We start from the raw sequence: 24608 nt of genomic DNA on the forward strand, positions 1-24608 counted from the left end.
TGGACTTAGTCCCTGGCCAACAGTCACTGACTCTCTGATCTGCTCCCCCTGTTTGCTAAACGCAGAACTGTCTAAATTGTTAACAGTCAATGGCACTGTTTTTCCTCCTTCCCTTGAAAGTTCTCCATCACTCTTAGGAAGTCTACATACATTTATGAGCAAGAAAGCCGGAGTGGAAAGGAGAGGTACTGACTTGGCCAATAACTGAAGCCAGTCTGCCCCTCCTCCCATTAACTCCACTAACCATCATTTAGGCCCAATTAGCTCTGAGCTGGTCAAGGGACCCATAACCTCCAAACTGTACCCTGAGGGAGCAGGCTGGCTGGGGGTGAGGGTAGGCGTGGGGGTGTCTATAATTACTAGGGAGGGGGAAAACTCACGCAGGTTTATCTGGTTAGATTCAGTCAACTCAAGTACTGTGCTCTCCAGGCCTGGCCTGCTCCACATCGTCTTTTCCTAAACTGTCAGGCCGTTCTTCCTCCTGAGGCCTTCCTGAGCCTGGATGAATCCAACCACAAGGCTTCAGGTCTTTGCGGGCTCACCTGGAACACGGGCCTCCTGAATTCTGCTCCGTCCTTCCCAAACCATCTTCCCGCAAACTCCCTGGTGCCTCAAATGTCAATCGGAGTGACCTTCCTCCACTTAAAAATCCTATACACATTTGCATTGACCAGTTCTCCCCGTCTTGGCTTTGGGGTCATTCCCGGGGGAAGCCTTCCTTGAGCTTCCTCCACTGCCCGGCCCACCAGTGCCGGTGGAGCACCACTCACTCCTCTCCCACGTTCTCTGGCCCCTCGTTACCTGCCTGTAGCTTGCACAGCACACGATGGATGCGCCTGTCTGTTTCCATGAACAAACTCATGGCCTAGGCTGAGGCGAGATCCCAGCTCTATTCATTCCTACCTCTGTTACTAAGCCAGCGCTTCTCGAACGTTAGGGTGCCTCCAAGTCACGAATCACGGAGATCTTGTTTAAAAGGCAGATTAGTTCAGCAGGTCTGCAGTCTGAGATTCTGCATTTCTTTCTCTTTCTCTTTTTTTTTTTTTTTTTTTTTTTTTTTATTTTTTTATCCTCACCCGAGGACATTTTTCCATTTTTTGTACAGATAGAGTGGGAGGGAGAGAGAGGAAAAGAGAGAGAGAGAGAGAGAAACATCGACGTGAAAGGGACACATAGAGTGGCTGCCACCCACACGACCAACCAGGGCCGGGGACAAACTGCAACCGAGGTACATGCCCTTAGCGGGAACCGAACCCGGGTCTTTCCGGACCACAGGCCAATGCTCTAACCGCTGAGCCAAACTGGCCAGGGCTCTTTTTCTCTTTTTTTAATGGAACACTTCACGAATTTGCGTTCGGACAGATAACCGCTATCACTTTGTTTTCTCAAAGTGCCAATGCAGTGCACACCCAACAATGGAACACTATTCAGCCTTAAAATGGAATCACGTGTGGACATGCTACAACACAGATAAGCCTTGAAAACATTTTGCTAATTGAAAGGAGCCAGGCATAAGAGGCCACATATTGAGTGATTTCATTTATTTGAAAGGTCCAGAATAGACAAATCCAGGGACAGGAAGTAGATTGGTGGTTGCCGGACAGTGGGGTGAAGGGGAAATGGGAAGTGACTGCCAAAGGGTATGGGGATTTTGGGGGGTGATGAAAATGTTCCGGAATTAGACACTATTCCGAATCTTTGCTAAAGGACACTGATGATCCAGTGTTGCGGATCCTAGTGCAAGGTGCATTCAAGCAGAGAGCAGTCAGTCCACAGCACAGAAAACCTGGCACTTGGCTTTGGAACCAGACCACCTGAGTTTGCTTGAATCAGACTCAGTCAAGTATTACCCTAAGCATTACCTAACCTCTTCATGCCTCAGTTTCCTGTCTTAGCACTTATTTGTAGGGCTATGGTGAGGGTTAGAGTTAATAAATAAGTGCTCGGAGCAATGCTTTGAACATAGTAAGCACTCAAAAAATATTGACTGCTATTATATGTATAATAATTGACATTAATTCCTCATCATAAACCCTTTCAGCCCTACTCAACCCTTCTCTCATCTAGCTGTTCTCTAATCTCACCGGTGAGAAGAGGTTCAGCCATACAGAAGAAATTACTGAAAAAAACTTTATTCATAGCACAAGTGTGAAAATTTCTTTTTATTGGTAGTAAAAGGGAATTTTAAGGCTGTAATACCTGCTCTTTATTCCTCAAAGGGAAGTAGTTACTGTAATGCTACACTTCGAGCCACGTGGCTAGTTAGGTCTCCCCTCGTCCTTGGAGAACCATGAACTCTATTATGGTCCCTTAGGAGGGCAGTTTCCATGAGAAATTGCTGCATTTGTAAAAAAACAACCATATTGACCATGATGGAAAGATTTTACCCGTATCTTCACAATGACGACAAAATTGGACATGACTAAAAGGTTTGGGCAGCCCTATTCCCAGGAATAAAACTTAAAAACAAATGTCATGATATTCATAAAAATGCTTTGATATGTCTGTCACAGGACAGCAAATTCACATTCCAGTGTAGATGGCCTCCCTGGTATTTCAGATCAGTTTTTAAATGTTTTTTTTTTTGGTTTTTTGTTGTTGTTTTTTTTTTGTTTGTTTTTGTTTTTAGCAGAACAACTCTCTTCCCAAATTAAATCTTACATGGAACCCAAACATGTAAACAAAACCAAAAACTAGTGTTGAGCCTCTCTGGGTTGAAAACCATAGGATGATGGTGCCTTCAACACAGCAGTGGCCCCTGAGCTCAACAAAGAATGTTCTAGGCTCCATGAGATCACATGAGCTCCCACACATTCCCTCCTCCCACAAACTCAGAGACTAACTTTGAGAAAATCTTGAAAAGTGTGTGTGTGGGGGGGGTGCAATTATCCTCAATAAAACTGATCATTCTCTAAAGGGAACTTTTAAATTATTGAATCATACCAAGTTCTAAACCACATTAAACTAAATAGTGTCCACTGTTTTCCTTCTAACCAGTAAGTATCAGATCAGCTCTAGGCAAATTTAAGAAACTACATTTTCTCTATACATTACAGTTGTGGTTTCAGTTAAGGTGCAATCTTGTGTGCTTTTTAATGCCTTTCTCATTCCATACCAGGCTTTCTCAACTTCAGCACTGTGGTCATTTTGGGCTGAAGACTTCTTTTTCAGTGGGGCGGGGGGGGGGGGGGGCGCCATCATGTAATACCTGAAGATTTGTTCATGCTCTTGGGACTTAGTTCTTGGTTGCCCCTATGTCTGAAATTTCCTTTCTCAACCCATCCACTTCCCTGGGACCTTTTTTTTTAAAAAAAAAAAAAAAAAAAAAAAAAACATTGGACAAAGTTCTGTCCATGTGCCAGGTTCTGGGAATACAGTTAGCATTTCTGCCCTGCCCAGACAGCCACCACAATACAAACACCGCTCTCTGTGCCTATTCGAACTGCGGGCTGACTCGTTTGCCTCTCCCACGAGAATGAAACTCTTTGAGGAGTCTCGATATGTTCAGCATCCACATCTGTTAGAAGAATGAATTTAGTAGGCTCATAGTTTCCTACACTCGTTCAGAATTTTAAAAGCTACAATAATGGTGTTAAGGGAAACCAGAGTTTGCCACCCCAAAATTATACCTTTTAAGATATTATTTTAAGCCGGTTATTTTTAAGAAACAAAAGACAAAAAAAAAGAAACATTGCCCTTCTCCCTTATCTGCCTAAAGGAATTCAGATAGAAAAACCTGCTTAAAGGAAGGGAGCTACCACCTGAGCATAATATAAACCAAGCACTGCAGACAGAAAGGAGCCTAACAACTTCGGTTTGTTAGACTCTGCCCTGTGTCCCATTGTCTCTGGGTGGTCAGATAAGAATGTGTTTACCAAGTGTTCGCTCTTTCTCATCTACCTTTGAATGGCCTACTTTCCCTTGAAGCTCAGACCTCAATCTCCTTGGCCTTAGACAGAATAACACAGAAGCCTCCACGGCCCAACTTGTCCTTGGATCCACTAAGGAGGCAGATGCATTTGAGAAGTGTTTAAGCCTCCTCCTCACCCTCGCCCTCCTCCTCCTCCGGGAACTCCTGTTCGTAGGCCACGGCGTCCTGGTACTGCTGGTATTCGGACACCAGGTCGCTCACGTTGCTCTCGGCCTCGGTGAACTCCCCCTCGTCCATGCCCTCGCCGACGTACCAGTGCAGGAAGGCCTTGCGCCGGAACATGGCCACGAACTGCTCCGAGATGCGCTTGAACAGCCCCTGGATGGCCGTGCTGTTGCCGATGAAGGCGGCCGACGTCTTCAGGCCCCGGGGCGGGATGTCGCACACGGCCGTCTGCACGTTGTTAGGGATCCACTCCACGAAGCAGCTGCTGTCCTTGTTCTGCATGTTGAACATCTGCTCGTCCACCTCCTTCATGGACACGCTGCCCCGGAAAACAGCAGCCACCGTCAGGTAGCGGCCGTGGCGGGGGTCGCAGGCGGCCACCATGTTCTTGGAGTCGAACATCTGCCGGGCGAGCGCGGGCACCGTGGGGGCCCGGTACTGCCGGCTGCCCGCGCTGGTCAGGGGGGCGGCGCCGGACACGAAGAAGTGCAGGCGGGGGAAGGGCACCAGGTTCACCGCCAGCTTGCGCAGGTCTGCGTTCAGCTGGCCCGGGAAGCGCAGGCAGGTGGTGACCCCGCTCATGGTGGCCGACACCAGGTGGTTGAGGTCTCCGTAGGTGGGGGTGGTCAGTTTCAGAGTGCGGAAGCAGATGTCATGCAGGGCCTCGTTGTCAATGGAGTAGGTCCCATCTGTGTTCTCCACCAGCTTGTAGACGGAGAGCGCGGCGTTGTAGGGCTCCACCACCGTGTCGGACACCTGAGGTGAGGGCATCACGCTGAAGGTGCTCATGATGCAGCCTGGGTACTCCTCCCGGATCTTGCTGGTAAGCAGCGTGCCCATCCCTGACCCGGTGCCACCCCCTAGTGAATGGGTGAGCTGGAAACCCTGCAGACAGTCACAGCTTTCCGACTCCTTCCTCACCACGTCCATGACCGAGTCTACCAGTTCAGCTCCCTCTGTGTAGTAGCCCTTTGCCCAGATGTTCCCAGCTCCACTCTGGCCAAACACGAAGTTGTCTGGCCTGAAGATCTGTCCCAATGGCCCAGACCTGACGGAGTCCATCGTGCCTGGCTCCAGATCCACCAGGATAGCCCGAGGTACGTACTTGTTACTAGCAGCTTCATTGTAGTACACTCCGATTCTCTCCAGCTGCAAGGCACTGTCTCCATGGTAATCGCCGGTGGGGTCGATCCCATGCTCATCACTGATAACCTCCCAAAACTTGGAGCCAATCTGGTTGCCACACTGGCCCACCTGGATGTGCACGATCTCTCGCATGGTGCCGGCTGCAGCACAGGTGGAGGTGCTGGTTCTGGGAACTGTGAGCGTGGCAGGATGGGCAAGCTCTGGAGTATGGAGAGTAGAAAGAGTCTTGATTATCCTGCAGGCATCAGGAATTTGATATAGAAAAATGATATATCTTGTTTGTTTTTCATTGATTTTGAGAGAGAGAGAAATCAAAACATCTATTTGTTGTTCCACTTATTTATGCATTCATTGGTTGATTCTTATATGTGCCTTGTTTGGGAATCAAACTCACAACCTTGGCATATGGGGAGGATGCTCCAACCAACTGACCTACCCAGATAATGTATCTTTGTCTTAGAAACTGACCAAGATGTTGAGCTGTCCACTGCCCTGAAAGGTTGCCAGTTCAATTCCCAGACAGGGCACATACCCAAGTTGAGGATTCAATCCCCATTTGGAGCGTGTGCAGAAGGCAACTGATAGATGTTTCTTTCTCTCTTCTCTCTCTCTCTCTCTCTCTCTCTCTCTCTCTCTCTCTTTCTCTCCTCCATTCCTCTTTCTCTAAAAAAATAAATAGTAAAAAATTTTTCCAAAAAACGTATCTGTTTTACAACCCAGGACCATCTTTCAAAGACCTGGATGGTTTCGAAATGTAATCAAAGGAGAACTTATCCTTATCACCCAGTTTCTATGTCAGGGTGGGAGCCTGACCTCAGTGAGCACCTCGCTCCAAGTTATAAAATTCCCTCCTATCATAATGATTTGAGAAGTTTAATATTCTTTGGATAAAGCCAATTATCAGGCATGGATGACCTATATCTCCCTCACACCACAGCTCTTAAAAACCCTACCACCTTCCTGCTTCAGCAGAGTTGAGCTCAGGTGACTTCTGGCTTCTCTTCCTTATTGCTATTGCCTTGAATAAAACCCTTCTTACCTGCATCATTTTTGTCCAGCATCATTTTTGCTTTGACAGTATTCTCCCTTCTTGGACCCCCATTCCCCTTCAGCTGTGTCCCCACCCTGTTCCTTTGGAGAGCAAAACTCCTTCCAAGACCTGTCTGTCCTCACTGCCCTCCTCCTCTCTGCTCCACTGTGACTTCTGCTTCCATCCCTCCACCAGCGCTTCTCTGTCAACTCCATTAGTAACCTCCTGCTATGACTTTGATAAATTAACATTTGTTAGGTAGAGCACAGGGGGCCAGTTGGTGAGTCCTGGGTCAACTAAGATCATAAAAGAAATTTAGATGGAGAAGTTTATTATTCATAGATCCTAGTAGAGGTATATAGCATACCCCAAGGGACCGCATGTGAGGTCAAGGCAGGGTGCAGACAGAGAGAGGCACGACCTGGGATAGAGTGCTTTGGTGTTTCTGGGCTAAAGCCAAATTGGCCAGTTTAAATGAAAAGCACAGGGTTTGGTGAACTTCACAGGGGTCGTATCCAAGTGTCACATGCCAGGGAGGTCTTGCAAGGCAGGGGAGACTATTGATCACTTTGGGAAAGTCATTATCAGGAACTTACAGTTGCTTGTGCTTCTGTGGGCTATTATCTAGGCCACACGCTTTCATGAAGGGGCTAGTGTCGGCTTAAGGTCCTCTGTAGGCCACTTGACCAAGCAATATGGATTCCAAAGCAGCAATACTGTGGAGTTGCTTAACTACGCCCCATCAAATGCCCTCTTTGCTATATCAAAGGGTCGCTTCTCAGTCCTCATCCTGCTTGACCAATCAGCAGCATGCGACTCAGCTGATCATTCTATCATTCTGGAAATATCTTCTTCAGCTCCCAGCACTTGATACTCTTCCTCTTACCCCTGGCTGCTCCTTCTTAGGCTCCTGCTCACCCTCTGATCCATACACTCTGGAGCCTCCCAGGGTTCAGTTCTTGCACCTCCTCTTTTCTCCACCCACGCTCACCCCTGGGTGTTCTCATGCAGCCTCGCTGCATTAAGTGTCAGCTAGTATAATGTGTTTGCTGATGATCTCCAAGTGCAGATTTTCAGCCGGTAGCTTGCCCCCAAACTGTAGACTTGCATTACAACAGGTTATATATGAGTGATTACTAAACACCTTCACTGACATGTCTAACAGGCATTTCAAACTTACCTTGTCTGACTGAGTGCCTCATGTTTCCCCCCAAAACCTGCTCTTCCCACACTCTTCCCCATCATAGTAAAAAGCAACTCCATCTATCTAGTCACTTAGTTGGGGTGAGGGGGGAATAGAATCATCCTTGATTCCCATTTTTTTCACATACTATATCCAATTTGTCATGACACCCTGTCTGTACTTTCAAAATACATCCAGAATTCAGTTAATTCTTACTTCTCCCCTCACAACCACCCTGGTCCAAGCTGCCACCTCTTGACTGGGTTATTGCCGTGGTCTGCTAATGGATCAGTCTCCTCTCTTCCCCTCCTGGGCCACCCCCATGGTGTACTCCCATCAGAGCAAAACAGGTGTGTCTGTTACATCCCTCCACCTCTCAAACCCTCCCTGAGGTGCCTCACCTTCCTCAGAGCACAGCCACACCCTTGCAGGGGTCCAGGAGACATCAGGTAACTAGCCTCCTCTCCGCAATGTCACCTTCGCACAAAGGCCTTCCCTGACACTCCTTTCAAAGGTGTACCACCTCCCCCTTCCCTGACTGTGTTTCCTCCAAAGCTCTTATTCCTGCAGAGCCGGCATGCCCTTCTTTGTAATTCTTCACTACATAGCTCCCTTCGCTAGAATGTAAGCCCCCTGCGGGCAGGGCTCTTCTGTCCTGTTTCCTGGTGTAACCCCAGCAACTGGAAAGGTGCCAGGCACCTAGCATGTGCTCAGCTGTGAATGAAGGGCGGCCACATGGAAGATAAGTCAAAAAGAATAAAGGAACGGGTGGAAAAGGTGAAGGGATTAGGTACAAATTGGCAGTTACAAAACAGCCACGGGGATGTCAAGTCCAGCATAGGGAAGATAGTCAGTACACTGTAATAACCACGCATGGTGTCAGATGGGTACTAGATTATCTGGGTGGTCGCTTCATAAGGCATATACTGTCCAATCACTAGCTTCTACACCTGAAACTAAAATAATATTGTATGTCGACTGTAATTGAAAAATAAAAGTATTTTTTAAACAAAGTGGATAAAAATAAAAACTCTCATATTATAAAAACAAATGAGGAACAACAGAATGTGGAGATACCAGAGACAGGACTTCACACAGGTCCAGACAGGCAAGAAGAGGGTCCGGAACAAAGACAGTGACAGAATAGACAGAACCGTAGACACCGAACTTGCTCCTCTCTGAGAAGGGGATGTGGTAGGAGGGGGTTCCCAAACCTCACTGGTCCTGGAACCTTCATGGGTGGAAGTGTCTTAGAGGCCTGAAGTTCCATGGAACCTACGTGGAAAACCTGGGATTAGGTGTTCTCTACAATTTCGCCTAGGCACTAAAGTTCAATGAGCCTGAGTCAAAAATCATAGATGACTCAGTAGCCCTCTTGGTTACATAAGAGTTGCAGCTGTGGGAGCCCATATGCAATGTGGATATCTTACCTAAAAGACAAGGCTAAGACTGCCGAATCTGTTTCCAGTCACGGACAACCAGACTAACATAGGCTAATGTGATAAAAACATCAAATTGCCACATAACAGGAAATCTGGGAGCAGGCAGCCCAGTTTGGATGATACCTTCCTAATATCAGGGCTTCAACTAATTTATCTGACTGGGGGGAGGGGTGGTGTTTTAAACTCAGGGATGTATATTGGCTGCTACTGCTCCAAGCATTGTGTCATCACAATAGTGTTCCATGTTGGACGGAAGAGGTCGGCAGGAAAGCTTTCTTCTCGGAAAGCTCTGTCTTTTTATCTGGGATCTTTTGTTTTTTTCTTAACTCTTTCCTGGAAACCACCACCAGACTCCTTGGCCAGTGCCACATGGCCACGTAGAGTTTGAAGGAAGGCTAGCAAAAGGAAGTGGGATTATTACAACGGGCCTAGACCTTTACGATTCATTCCCCTTTAGGGTTAGAAGCAAGACCTCCATTCCTAAGTTCAAGGGATCTCCACCGACCTGAACAAAACTGTGGGCTCTGAGCAGGAAAGAAGTGAGATAATGGCAGGTTGCTCAGGCAACAAACTATTGGCCACGACTGCCAGTGGTTGTGAATGATGGCTTTCAGGCCATCGTATCAGTCCCAGTAGTTCCTGATGGTACACAGGATGCATGACACCTGCCAACCTTGACTGGCTGGCAGTAGCAGCCTGGAAATGCCGTGCTGGGAAGTGCCTATAAATGCAGCATTTGTAGGGTCCCAGGAAAGAAGTTCTGTGCTTTTTGGCAATAGCTGTGATGCACGTGGCCCAGGGGAGCAGCAAGCAGCACAAGTGCCTGTGTCACAGATCTTTTCTTCTTAGCTGGACTGTCCCCAGCCTGTGACAGGTGAACTTCAATGCATGCTACTTTGATGGCAATTTCTGTGTTTTCCCCCAACAAGACTAGTCCCAACCCCACTATGCCTGCTGCGGCTTCCTCTGTGTCTGAATGTCTTCTGCTCATATTAAGGAGAAAAGGATGAGCCCAGGAGGAGGTGTAGGCAGGTAGAATCCCACGTCCCTCCTAATATCTGAGGGAAGCACAAGTGAAACCAGCCTCATGCTGTCCTCACCCAGTTCTAAATGTGATGGACTGCTCTATAAGCACAACCCTGGAATGAGAACTCGAGATAAATCGATTTGGAAACTTTGTATCTGAAAAATTGTCTCAACCAGTATTTCTGAACCATTTTTAGTTATCTATTTTTACAAACCATTTTTCAAAGGCACTAGGAGCAATAAGTCTAGCATGTTCATTTCCAAACTTGGAGCATTTTCATGCAAACTTTTCATCTTCCTGGGCTAGATGAGTCCAAGAAACACATTTCATTTGTTAGGAGCGCTGTGTTGCAAAGGCTTGCCCCGTGAGAACACAAGCTCTCTGAGAGCAAGAATTTTTGCCTGCTCTGTTCATTCTGTGTCCCTATCACCTCACCAGGTGTCTCCACATCAAAAGCAGTCAGTAAATATTTGTGAATTGCTGTCATAGGCTAGCCGTCCTTCTTGTGCTGTGTGACATGGCCTGCTTCACTTTCCCCTTGAGAATTAAGACATTGATGGAGCATCCCCCGAGCTCAACGGCATGCGCTAGATGAGAAATAGGGCTGTGCGGGAGGGGAGCATGCGAGTCAGAGCTATGTATTCAGCCTTAAGTGGGAACTCAAGAGACACGCACCAAGGGAGCTGGCTGTAGGACCAAAGTAACAGCTCTCTTCAGGAGCTATGCCATGCTAGGGGGTCACTTAATGTTAATAATAATAGCACGAGTGCCAGGCCCTATTCCAAGTGCTCTATTCAGATGACCTCACTTAACCCTTACAGTAAAAAGCAGATACTACTACTATCGTGTCCCTTTAACAGATGAAATTACTAAGGCACCAAGTTAAATAAACTGCCCAGTTGCCCAAGGTCACACACATGCACAGTTAGCATCAGAACCAGGATTTGATAGTCCAGCTTAAGTATCTGTGTTCATAACATTTCCACTGTGTGGCCCCTTTGGACCCCCAGGAACTCCAGATCCCAGGCTCCTCACCATCTATGTGGGGCTGGGGGATTGTGAGGGACCATTGGTCAGTAGCCTTCTCACCTTTTCAACTTCGTGACTGTTTTTTGGGAGCCAGGGTGGATTGTCCTGGCTAGCCAAATTCATAGAAACAGAAAATAGAATGGCGGTCAGCAAGAGCTGGGGGGAGGAGGGAAAGGAGAGTTGTTGTTTGAAGGGTAAAGAACTTCAGTTTTATAAAGTGAAAAAGTCCTGGAAACCTGTTTCACAACAATTAAGTGAATATACTTAACACTACTGAACACTTAAATAGTCAAGACGGTATATTTTCTGTTGTGTGTGAGTGTGTGTGTGTGTTTTACCACAATTTAAAAAACACACAGCAAGACATCTGACAGCTCAATAAGTAAGACGGAAGTGGAACTGCCTGATTCAGTGGGAGCAGGGGCCTTCGGTTCCAGCCTCTTGGCTTCTTTTCTCAGACCCTCCCACAGAACAGCCCCCAAGTGCACATCATCCAAGCACAGGTATAAGACCACTAGACAGGACAACTTTGATTCCGAAGCCTCAGCTCAAACTACATTCTCAAAAGTCTCAGTCTTAAAACTCCTGGTGGTCCCCCACGATGTATCACCATGTTTGTCCTCGAAACCCCACTCCAGCCACAAGCCGCGCCAACCTTTCCTCATCAGATCAGGCCCTGGCACACTTCCAGCTCAGGATGCCCCAGTTCCTGCTGCTGCTTCTTGCCAAATCCCACCTCTCTAGACTGTCCTATTCCGCTGAACTCAGTTCATCACAACAGTCTCTTGAGCCTCGATCTGTTGCCTTGTTCACCCTTATCTGTGAAACAAGGACTATGTGTTCAGCTACCCCAGCTCAGAGGCCTGTTTCCATTCCCACTTAGCTACAGAGGAGACGCGACCTCTACTCCCGTCACTCCCACAGGGTGCCCAGGTCCCCCGCCCTCTGTTCTGAGGGCTTAACAAGTATCCAGGACTCCCAGATGGAAGAGTTGATTGGGAGAGTTCAGAGAGACTGGGGTACAGGTGAACATCGACGATGCTCATCCCTCCCCATTCCCCAACCACGGTTCTGAGCCTAAGGAACGAGGCGGGTTGCATGCCGGAAGGCAGCCTCCGCCATACCCAGCTTGTAGCAATGAGGGCCAGAGAACTCCACGACAAAAGTAAGTAGGGAACTAGTACACGTATTTCTTTTTTTCTAAATCCTTCCCAGCCAGTGTGGCTCAGTGGATTGAGTGTCCTCCCAGGGATGGAGAGGTCCCGGTTCCATTCCTGGTCAGGGCACAAGCCGGGGTTGAGGACTCGATCCCCAGTAGGGGGCGTGCAGGAGGCAGCTGATCCATGTTTCTCTCTCACATCCATGTTTCTAACTCTATCTCCCTTCCTCTCTCACTAAAAAATCAATAAAAACATGTTTTTTAAATATCCATAATTCAAGACTATTTTTTTTAAATCCTAACTAAAAGAACAGAACCATTCTCATCTTTGACCACAAAACTCTCTTTTGTATCTTCCCTGGCGGCCTGCTCCTGCCATCACAGTATATTTGCCAGCCCCCGCCTTATATTCTGACCCAGTCCACATGGAGCCGACTGAAAGGAGGCACAGAACAGGGAAGTCAGGCATTTGAAAGGGAAATCCACGTGCCCTCATTTAGACGTGTACCGTCCCCTTTGCCCACCACAGAAAATTATTTGGCTACTCAAAAGAGTAACGGATTCCTCTTTGTTTGGGAACATGGTGATTATACTCATGAGAGGGAATAAATAAGATAAAGGTCATAAAGCGTGCTAGATTTTTTCATTTTGTGAGCAGAATGAAAATCATTTGAACATATCCCTCTGGAAAAAATAATCAATTTTTCATAGACTTGTTATAGGTTTCATAAAATATATTGTGCACATATTCTTAAAAGTAAGAAAATGGCTTTTTAATGATACTTAAAATATATGGTATGGCAAGAATTATTTAAAATGTGTTTCTGAGGCCTGAACTGTGGTGCTGCCTGCTAAAATATAGATGATTTGGATAAGTCTGTCTTCTTGGGATAAATGTGAGAGCCAGCTCATCTTATTATAAAGCTAAAAGGAAGGGACTTGGTATTCAGGCAGTTAAGTCATTGATCTAAATCCTCCCAAGATATTAGAGTCCCCTGAACTTTTCTCCCAGTTAGCTGTTTGCCCACTGGCCTGTGTGCGTTAACTAAGTACTCTTCACCCCGAGGTCAGGAAAACATTGCCCACAGAGTAAAAGTCAACACACAGCGAAACGAGAGGAAGCAGAGCTAAAGCCGACCGAAGTATGAACACCACTCATCCAGCACGTGTTTCCTAGTGTGCCAGTTCCCAGAACATGGGGAGCTGGACCCTGGTGCTCTGGGGTCTTAAACCCAGATTCGGGCAGAGCAGCTCCATTCTGATGAGCAACTGACTTGATTTTCCACATTGGTGGGCATACTTCTCACAGGAATACACCTCCATTCTAAGTGGAAGGCTGTGTCCCTATAACTGTGTCCAGCCTTGTTCAAGCATTTAACATAGGTCGTCAGGGCACTGGTAAGAATGGAGAGGACAACCTGGTCCTCACAACTCAGGACACGGGCATCTTCAAAGCCATGGCAGGGAGTCATGAGAGTCCTGCCCACAGAGCAGGGGCTGCCCATTGTCACAGCTCACAGCTCACAGCTCCAGGAAACCAAGGTGTTTGCTCCACTCTGTCAAAGAGGGATGTGCCTGACATGGATCCGGCACTTCGTGTGTGCGTGTGTGCATGCGTGTGTGCGCATGTGTGTGTGTGTGAGAGAGAGAGAGTCTTTATTGTTAATTATTTTTTATTGTTGAAAGTATTACAGATGTCCCCTGTTTTTCCCCATTGACCCCTCTTCTTCCCGCTCCCAGCCCCCTCTTGCCTTCCCCAACCTAATGTCCATGTTGATTGGTTGTGCATATATGCATCTAATTTCTTTAGTTTATCTCTTCCCACCCCTCCGAAGAGAAAGAGTTTTAAAAATCTACTTGAGCCCTGGCCGGTTTGGCTCAGCGGTGAGAGCGTCCTGCGGTCCTGAGAGACCCGGGTTCGATTCCCGCTAAGGGCGCATACCTCGGTTGCAGTTTGTCCCCAGCCCTGGTCGGTTGTGTGGGTGGCAGCCACTCGATGTGTTCCTTTCACGTCGATGTTTCTCTCTCTCTCTCTGTTCCTCTCTCTCCCTCCCACTCTACCTGAACAAAAAAATGGAAAAATGTCCTCCGGTGAGGATAAAAAATAAATAAATAAAAAATCTACTTGAAGCAGATCTAATTGGTGAAGATATATATTTGAAAGAAAAAAAAAACACTTGGCTTTAAGTTTTTCATCATGCAACCAGTTACATAAACATTTTTACACTATTGTGTGTCTGGTGTCTTCTTTGGAGTTGTGAAGACATTAAGTATCGCTGATGTCAGAATTCAGTCTAGCTGAGATGAAGTGACATCCTCAAAATGAAGACCTCATCAAACATACGACACCGAGCAGGAAAGCTTCAGGATTTTACAAAAGGGAAAGTCACTCCAGGCCCACGTTGGCTAACAGAACTTGGAGCAGGAGTTGCTGAGAAAAGCTGGAAGACGAGAGGCGTCAGACGACTGAAGGAGCCACGGGGCATCGCAGACAGGCAGAAAAAGGGAAGCAGAAGTGTGGGAACAGAACAGGCACACTGTTGGTGACGGGTGACAGCCCCTGCCCTGACCAGAGCTGCAGGGAACAGGGCTCATGACACAGTGAGGATTTAGTCTGGAAAAAGAGAAGTTGGTTTGTTACACTGGGGAGCCGTTTTAGGAGCTTGAGTACGAGTAGCAGGTACAGTGAGAACTCACCCCAGGATTTCTTTAAAGCACACACTCCCCTTTGACATTGAGCTAATGATTTCATTTGCACTCAGTTTTTCAATATCCCATCTCAGTGGTTCCCAACTGATGGACCACAGAGTTATGGCAGAGGTCCCCGAAGTCAGATAAGCACTGCCTGGAGAATGACTTGCTCCTGTTATATTGCCACTCTCTTGTTCTAATATATGTAGATAGTGAGACATAAAAATGCAAATTCACTCAAAAGCAACAGTAACCTGAGTTGCCCCAGGCACCAGCCTATAGCGACACATGGAGTCACTTTAACAATAACCCAAATGTCACTGGCTCCAATCTTCCTGCTGTTCAAGCAGGACTTTAGCCTCCAGTAAAATACCCCTCACACATTTCTATTTCCCAGGGATTTTGTTTGTACCTGCGTCTGAAAACCAGCCGGTTCTTAAAACCAGCCGGTTCTCTCCAGCCGGTCACAGAGTGGCATCGTGTCCGTGCGGCTCCCTCCTGCTCCGGCAGGCCAGCACCCCATGCCATGGACTCCAGCCAGGCCAAAGCCGCAGGGTGGTTTATATGGAGTAGGGGAAATGCCTCTTTCCTCTTTGAGCTACCATCCCCAGGGGGTCATTTTTGTGCCCCACACAATATTTTACTGAGGGTTTTTTAGAAAACAGCTCTTCCAGCCCTGGCCAGTTTGGCTCAGCAGTTAGACCATCAGCCCTCAGACAAAAGAGTTGTGGGTTCAATTCCAGCCAAGAGTGCTTATCTGGGTTGCAGTGCGAGCCCTGGCCCTGGTTGGGGTCATGCGGGAGGTGAGCAAATGATGTGTCTCTCACATCGATGTTTCTCTCTCTCTCCCTCTCTCTCTCTCCCTTCCTCCCACACTATCTGAAGATAAATGGAAAAAAATATCCTCAGGTGAGGACTTTAAAAAAAAAAAGAAAGAAAACAACTCTTCCACTTTTTATTTGTTGCCCCTAAACTATAAATGAAACCTGTTTTCTTGTGTGGAACCAATGGAGGTTGGTCAGGAAGAAAAAAACAGGGACAGATCCCATTCTGTGCTCACAGTCATCCCCCCCATAATGCACATCCTCTGAGACCCGGCAACTTAAACACCTAAGTGTGCAAGGAAGTGAAAGTGGAGGAGGATTTTCAATGCACATTATCCGCAAGAGTGGAAAAGGAGAAACAACATAAACATCTCTTGGCACAGAAAGGGTTAAATTAATGATGGCACACTCATGGTAGCATATAGGCAGCTGTTAAAAACAATGTGATCAGCTTACAAGTATGGCTGCAGAAGGTCTCTGAAACAAGCCAATCAGAAGACAGTAGGGATAGTGTGCCCCCATTTCCAAAATGGAAGGTGGTGGCAAAGAAGTGTACATATGGATAATACACATCAGGAACAAAACCTATGGAAGTATGGAAAAGGTATGGAAAAGCTTTTCCCCCAACCCCATTCCTAAAGGGAAGTGGTATCTTGCCTCTCCGATCCTCTCTGGAACTGTGGGAGACAGTAAGGGACAAGAGGTGGAGTCCTCAATTGGCCAAATGATCTTCATGAGACAAGATGAAGGAAGAAGTAGTGGATGAAGAAGAGCCACCAGGAAGTGGAAGAACAGAGGTACCTGAAGTTTTTAGAAAGAGAGGCAATAGGGATCCTGGAGCCGTTGCTGAGACTTGGACCGTGGAAGAGAAAGCTGGGTGAAGAAGGGTTCAAGTGTGTTCTGCTGTGTCATGTGCCATGTGACCCCTTCAGAGCATGCAGATAGATGTCTGACAAAGGTCTAGAACACCAGTGAGATCTGGGGATCGGATCTGTGTTTCTTTTGCATGTTTCTCTGCTGCCCACGAGATGAGAACAAGCCTAGTTAAGGGTTGCACATGGGTGAAAAAGGCCACCCCAGAAATTGTCCCAGTGGTTACTTCGGCAAAGTTAGATTAGGTACCGGTGAGTTTTGTTACATTGAACATGTATTACCTTTATAATTTTAACAGGTGTGTGTTTTTTAACTTACACTCAGGATAGGGACTTGGATGAGGCAAGCAGGGTATCTAGGGTGCAAAAATTTAAGGATGCACTGATTAATATCACTCTTATTATCTATCTTGAGAGCTCAGAGCTAGCATATAAACATGTCTCTGAGGGGGTACCTCCTTAAATTTAGCACCCTGGTCACCCTGCCTGCCTCACCCCAGTCCTGGCCCTGCTTACCTTCCTTCTTGTTAACTATCAGAGTTCTGAATCTCATTTCGATTCAAGCTGAGATGCTATCTGCCATGCACACTAAATACAGCGAACATTGCCATTTTGAAAACACTCTCATATATGTATCGCACTGGCTCTTCATGACAATCTCAGGGAAAAATGAGACCGATATTATAATTCCCATTCTACAGATGAAAGACAAGGTTAAGAGACCTGTCCAAGGTCACAGTGGGGCTAGGTGACAGCAAACTCAACCCAGTTCCCAGCTCAGCTGACTGCAGAATTCCCATCCCTTAGTATTTCCATGATACCAGGTGTGTGTGCACACAAACGCACACGTGCGCAAACGTGCACACGCTCACATACACAAATTAATATCACTCTTATTATCTATCAGGGAAAGTGAGTCTCAGAAGCGAACCTAACCCAAATATTCACAATCTCCCATCAAATAGGGCCCTACATTGCTCCTTGCTCCCTTCGAAACCACAAGAGGAAGAAGCCCACAGAAGATCAAGGCAGCCTCTAGCTAATATGACTGCCTCATTAGCATCAGCCTTTCAGGAGGACCTACAAGCAGGTCCCCAGCTGCTGACTGGCACCAGGTGTGAGCCAGAGGAACTCTGGGAGCATCTGCTCAGGAGGCGTTAGCCCAGGGGTCTCTCAGAGTTGGACAATCCCAGCAGGATGCATGCACGGTGGTCAACACTTCTAGCTTTTCCCCCTTGTGATGAGCAGAAAAGCATAAGAGCACGGGTGGTCACTAGCCTGGAGCTCAGCCCGGTGGCCTAGCCACCTGGACGTTTGCTTAGGGAGTTGGTTCAGACAGACCTTGAACTACCCTGTTTACCCACCTGTGTTTTAGGGTGTTGCAAGATCCCAATACCACATTTAATAAAAATGAACAATATATATCCCCTCCCCTCTGCGGTTTTTTCTCAGTACTCAACTGGTACTTTCTTTTAAAACTGAAGTTAAAATATTAAGAAACTGGCAAAACATAATCATTGGCCAGTTGTGCTTTTTTTTTTCTTTCACAAAACCTAAATCATAGGTGGCAAAATTCATCCTGTTCTTGTTTCCTTGTTCTTCTAGGAAGAATGTGGCTAAGGACCATTTCCACTAGCCTGGCACCTAGGAACACTGTTTAGCCAAGTCTTTGCCTCCCTCTTCTGTTGAAAAGAAGAATAATATGCAACAAACCTGTTTAAAAAAAAACGGACGAAAACAGGACCCTAGGATGTTTACATAAGCTGTGTCTTAAAGTGGCTTTAAAAAGGGTCAGGAATTACAGCATTATTATCCATATAATGTTAGAATTGATATTTTCCAGAAAAAGTAAACTTTAAATCAGATAAGATCAAATCAAAATAAATTGCACTCACCTGAGCAGCTGAACAAACTCAATGGAGTGATTCTTTGGTTCCTGGATTAAAAGATTCAAGATTGAGTTTTCCCCCTTACAGTAGAATATGAAACTTCCTGGTAATCTGAAGTGTTATTGGGGTCCTGAATCTTGCAAGGATGTGTGTGGCAAAGGCATAGCGATTTATCTAAAAATGTGCCGTAAACAGCTGTAGAGATGGCTGAATTTGCACAAGCTCATCAAGCAAGAAGCATTGACCTCAGAAATAGGGGGGAAATTAAGGTTTTCTGCTAAGTCACAAGGTTTGCAATCATAAAATTAAATATTCTTTTGCAAGCTCAGTAATATCTTAAGATAATCGATGACGACCTTTTACAATATTCAGTGATGTGCAGGAGATTTTGACTTTCTAAAGGGTTTTCCACTGTCCTGAACGTAATGGAAGATTCCTTTAAGGGAGATTTTCTTTCCCAGGAAGACATGTCTGCACTGTGGAGAGTTGTAAAGCCCTGCTGGGCTTGTCTTATTTATGAGCTGTTCCCACGGTGGGGTCATCTGGCGTTTTTACAGTGCCGCTCTGCTTCCTAAGGGCGACCACAGTGCAGCCTCGGGTGAGGCACTCAACATGTACACGCGCACTGACAAGTTAGCATGATCCTCATTCCTCACGTGAGAAAACCGCAAGTTAAGAGTAACTTACCTGAGATGGCAAGGTTTGGTGAGAAGCAGATTTGGGATGTGTCCCGGCGGGTGGAACCTCGAAGTCGGTGCCCTTAAAGGCAACACCCACTGCTGTTTTAAGAAGCCCTCCCCTAACTGGCAGGAAGCCATACCGAGACAGTCTTCCCCCTAATGAGGATCTCCTGGGGAGTTTGTTCACAGGGCTTCCCGAACCCTCAACCCTGGAGGTTCTGACTCCATGGATCTGTGCTGGGCCCAGAAATGGTTTTTTAACAAGTGATCCAGGTGATTCTTCTCATCAGAAAACTATGGGAATGGTATTAGACCAGGGGTCAACAAGGTAAAGGGCCAGAGAATATTTTTGGTTTTGTGGCCAAAAGGTCTCTGTTGCAAGTATTCAGTGCAGAAGCAGGCAGCGGGGGTTTCAGAAATGAATGGGCGTGGCGGTGGTCCAACACTCGACTTACAAAAACAGGTGGCTGGCTCTAGTTTGCCGACTCCTCCCTTAGACCATTCATAATACCATCAAAAAGAGGCATTAATGCTGCCTATCTGTCACCTTAGCAACGCCAAGGCAATTGATCTGATGAAAATCTTCCCAACACTGTGAAACATCACCCTCATCAAGGGGTAGAGTCAAGGTTGTGGCTTCCCTTCCTCTTCAGGGAGCAGGACTTTTAATCTCAGAAGCCGGGTTGTGACCTCCCCTGTCTGCACAACTCGTGATGTAGGGAGGACATTCATAGGTCAAGCCCCGGCAGGTAAGTGACACTTTCACCTCAGCATCTCGGTGAATGTGGCGGTCAGCCTCCAAGATTTCCACCCCCCAGTGAATACACACCGTTTTCCAATTATCCAGTCACACTCATTTAAGTCCTACTCGGCAGGGATTTTGCAGATGTAATTAAAGTCCCACATCAGTAAACTTTAAGAGAGGGAAATCGTCCTGACAGGCCTTGTCCAATCAATTGAGTTCTTTAAACCTGAGGGTAGAAGTCAGAGACAGAAATTGAAATCAAAATGAGAGGAGGACTCAACATGGAGAGAGTCTTCGTGGCTGGCTTTGGTGCTGGAAGGGCCACGTGGCAAGGAAAGTGGGTGTCCTCCAGGAGCTGAGAGCGCCCTCCAGGAGCTGAGAGCTTCCAGCAACAAAGGGGTCCTCAGTCCATAAAGAAACAAGGTCTGCCCAGCCGGTGTGGCTCAGCGGATTGAGCATCGTCCCATGGCCTGAGAGGTTCAGGTTCGATTTCCGGTCAGGACACATGCCCAGGTTGTGGGTCTGATCCCCAGTGGGGGGCATGCAGGAGGCGGCCGATGGATGTTCTCTCTCATCGATGTTTCTATCTCTCTCTCTCCCTCTCCTTTCCTCTCTCTCTAAAATCAATAAAGAAAAAAAAATTTTTTTAAAAAAAGAAACAAGTTTTTCCAACAACTGAGTTTAGAAGAAGACGCTGAGCCCCCTCTGTGACTGACACCTCATCAGCTGGTGTGACCCCAGCAGAGCAGAGAATCCAGCCACACTGTGCCGGGAGTTCTGACCTCAGAAACTGTGAGACTATAGTTTTGTATGGCAAGTTGTTCCATTTGTGCTAATTTTTGGACAGCAATAAAAAAAAATTTTTTTTAATAATACCGAGAGGGCCCTAGCTGGTTTGGCTCAACAGTTAGAGTGTCAGCCTGCAATCCAGAGAGACCCAGGTTTGGTTCCCGCTAAGGGCACGTACCTCGGTTGCAGTTTGTCCCCGGCCCTGGTTGGGTCGTGAGGTAGGCAGCTACTCGATGTGTCCCTTTCACATTGATGTTTCTCTCTCTCTTCCTCTCTCCCTCCCACTCTATCTGAACAAAAAAAAATGGAAAAATGTCCTCAGGTGATAAAAATATAATAACAATAATAATACCGAGTCTGAATTACTGCTCGGGATTTTTAAGACTAGTAATTTCTGGGTTTAAATAGAGATGGATGTGTCCCCTTGCAACCCCTTTCATTCATCGTGTCTGGGTCTCCCCTGACTCAGGCCAGTGTGCACAGCTCTCCTTTCAGGAATATTCTTATCAAGACCACCTACTGCCATGATGCTCATCCCAGACCAACATGCAGCTTATTTCAACATGCCTGTCTTGTGAAAAACATCAGACCGGACATTTGGGGTGAGAGGGTGATAGAGGATGAAAAGATAAACAAGGAGTTTACATCTTGGATGAGGGACAGATGTTTGGAAAATTAACTGTCAGGCAGGTATGATCATTGAAGTGTAAGAAAATCGTATGGGAGCTCAGAAAGTAAGGCAGTTCATTCTGACCAAGAAAAGACTGCATTTCTGTGGGAGGGCACAGTCGAAACCAGAGAACAGCAGTGCATTTGGTAAGTGTAAGATATTCGCAGAGATTGTGGATGGCTTTCTTTATACAATGGCCCGCTGAGGGCCCCCAAAACTCTTCCTGCATCTGGGAATTAGAAGCTCTGACCACCAAGTAATCTTTCATTTCGGGGCACCTACTGTTAGATTCTTTTTTTCACTTTTATGAGGATGACTGATGCTCAGCTGAATTCAGGGGAGCATTTGATTTGCCTGCCTCCTCCAGGGATGGCACTATTCAATGCATGAACAGTCACCCAGCATCAGAGATCATTCAGCCACGAATGTGAGAATTCTGTCACCTGATAGAGCTTACAATTGTCAGTGTCCTCTTAAAAATTTTTCCCAGTGTAAGATACAGAGGTGGGGAGGGCTGGCGGGAATGAGGAGCCTGACTTAATACAATGCAATTTCTATTGGCACTAGCTTCAAGCAGCCTTTTAACAGAGATGTCTAATTGGTCTTTATTGAGCAGAACCTTCCCTTCTGCTTATAAAAGGAAAGATCGCTCTTCCCCCTGGTTCTGTCTGAAGAAGTTAATAGCCCCAGTTTCCTCCTTCAGCAGAGATATTTAATGGCCGGGAGACTATCATAAATAGAGTTTATTGTCCAAAATACAAGCCACGTTCTAATCAACCTTCACATTGAGATTGCTTTGCTTGTATCTGTTGATTTTTAGAGGGGCTTTTCCCAGCTGACAAGCACATTTTTTCTTGCCACTCGGTCTGCTGTCCAATTAACAAATGCCGTTAGCAAAGTAATCTATAGGCCTTTGCCAAAGACCCTTGAGGACGCCGTAATGTGTATCGATTCGATCCTCTCCTGCAGTAGCTCCGAGACGGGCCAGAGCTCAGCCGTCATTGTTTGCACACATCGTGCGGGAATACCTGGCAGGTATGAAGATGATCATTGTAATACGACTTCCAGGATTCAGTTAAAACAGAGCTACTGCTTGGTAGTGATCGAGAGGAAAAGGAATATTTTCCGAGTTACTTTAGTTTGTTTTTAAAGGGCCTCATTGATGTTAGCATGACTCCTTGAAATAACCTTCGAACATAAGCAGATATTAATATTTCCATTTTACAGCTAGGAAACTTTGCATTAAATGTTCCTACTAGCATGTTATTTGAGGAATAGGTTTGGCAGTAAACTAGAGGCTAGTACTTACTACTACAGTATGATTATTATTTGGGGATTTGTTCTGGAGTTATGGATTTTCTGGGGTTTTTGTTTGTTTTTGTTTAGCTTTCCTCCCACTGGATGCTGGCTTTGCTCACCTGTCACCTGCCACTGCCCATCCCCCCAACTCCTCCAAGTTTCCATCTTGACATAGTAGGCACCGTGGCCATAATTTTTCTAAACCAAAATTTTGAAACCTGTTTTATTAAAATGAAAGTGTTCTTAGGTGAAAAAGAGGACAGAATTTTGAAACCATGATTTTCTAGAAAAAGCTGAGATATATATCACTCCAATAGTGTGGCTCTACCTTATACCCAAAGGGCTAGAACAGAAGATGTGGGAAGGAAAACACCTACCGTTTACTGACAGTTAATAGAAATATAATTAACACCGGTGTAAGATCTGGGCTTACAGTCTTACCTTGACTGTGAGGGGGGAGACGCTTTCATCCCTCACACCCACCGCCAGTTTTATTGAATTATAATCGACATATATATTTGAGATATAAATGACATAATAACATTGTATTTGTTTAATGTGTGCAAAATAATAATTTGATATATGTATATTGCAATAGAATATTCATCAGCTTTATGCTGATGAACCTAAATGAGGTTTATTCCCTTAACTTCCCCTGTTCCTGGACATTGTTGGCAAATGGCACTAATTGGATTTCTGCTGTCTCCCTGAGTAGGGTGATTTAAGCTAGTCACCCTCTGGTTGGGGAGGAGTAGTGTAAACCATTTACTCCTAAGTGTCCTTGGTTAGGGAAGACAGATTTTGCGATTTACTAGATGTCAGTTTAACTGTCTCCGTTTACCTGGTCCCTTGTCCTGGTTTGCCAGCCTGTCTCACTCTGAGACAGATAAGGGACCTGAGGGCTGGCTACACCATCAAAATTCAAGCTTCCTGATCTCAGCTTGTTGTGGGGTTTGGAACTGACCTTTCTCTGCCCTGAGGTGAAGATTACAAAAATAGGACCCTGCTGATTTTTCTGATTTTCTAGTCCAACCCTGAATATGGCAGGCAGGAGGTGCTAATAACATTTTTCCTCCCTCCTTGCTGAAGCAATAGATAAAACCATTTTGCAGCTGTGTTCCCCTGTCCCTAAAGCAAGCAGTATTAATGAGAAAACAAAGCAGTGACAGGGTGTGCGTTAATGAGCTATTAATGCCTGTAGTGGGTGCCCACGGTCCGAATGAAGCCAAAGGCCAAGCGATTTCCACCACCCAGGGAGCGCACTAACAGCCAATTACAGTCCATCCTGAAAGGTTCCCTCTCCCGGTCTGGAGTTCTTTCAATTTAGAAAGTTGTGCGAAAGGGCTTCTGTCGTGAGTGCACAAGTGTGTAGGGCAGCTTGACTGCTCTGTGAGCAGAGTCGAATCAAGAGATTTCAGAAGCGTCATTTTTTGGTTTCTGGGCAGCTGGTGATTGTTGGTCCAGGCTCCCGCTTTAAAATAAAAAAATAAAAAAACAAGCATAGGCTTGTTTCAGTGTGTGTTCGTCTCTCTTCTTACAATCAAAGGTGAATTGGCCCACAGAGGAGAGGGAGAGAGCAAAGGGAAGGACTGGAGTGACAGGTGATCGGGCGGCCCTCAGAGCAGCCCGGGACCCTGTTCGCTGGAGGCAAGAGGCCCGAGCTGGGAGCTATTTCCTCTCCCCCTTTCCTCCCTGTGTCTAAGCCGGCAGGAGAGGAGGAAGTTGACATTTTTGTAGGAGCTTTTATTTTAAAAACTATTTACTCTCGTTGACACTTTCTCTTCAAAGAATACCTGTCTCCTAATAAAAATAAGAGCTAAATCCCAGTACTGCTGCATCCAGTATCACATTTAATCCCATAACAGTCCCCTGCGGGGAGTCACGGAGAAGTGAAACAGTTCACCCCAGATCACACACCGAGAGGGTGGAAGAGCCAGTTTTTAAAACCAGACGTCTGCCTCCAGTGCCGGACCCTGGAACTGGACTCAGTCTACAGGTCTCTTCTGCTCACCTTGACCTGGAGGTACAGGCTCCTTT

At 46.4% G+C, this 24608-nt stretch overlaps 1 protein-coding gene and 1 non-coding gene across 2 annotated transcripts; one reads left to right on the forward strand and one right to left on the reverse strand.

Annotated features, from left to right (window-relative positions):
• Positions 1–4030: 4030 nt before the first annotated feature.
• LOC118629571 (tubulin beta-2A chain-like) lies at positions 4031–5374 on the reverse strand. Its single transcript, XM_036260998.1, has one exon. It carries the CDS (start codon positions 5372–5374, stop codon positions 4031–4033), a length of 1344 nt encoding a protein of 447 aa, XP_036116891.1.
• Positions 5375–23907: 18533 nt separating this feature from the next.
• On the forward strand, positions 23908–24043 carry LOC118630365. The gene has a single exon (XR_004959604.1). It is a non-coding gene; the product is annotated as a U11 spliceosomal RNA (small nuclear RNA).
• The last annotated feature ends 565 nt before the right edge of the window (positions 24044–24608 follow it).

Source organism: Molossus molossus, unplaced genomic scaffold, assembly GCF_014108415.1.
Source record: "Molossus molossus isolate mMolMol1 unplaced genomic scaffold, mMolMol1.p scaffold_m16_p_14, whole genome shotgun sequence".
Classification (NCBI taxonomy): Eukaryota; Metazoa; Chordata; class Mammalia; order Chiroptera; family Molossidae; genus Molossus; species Molossus molossus.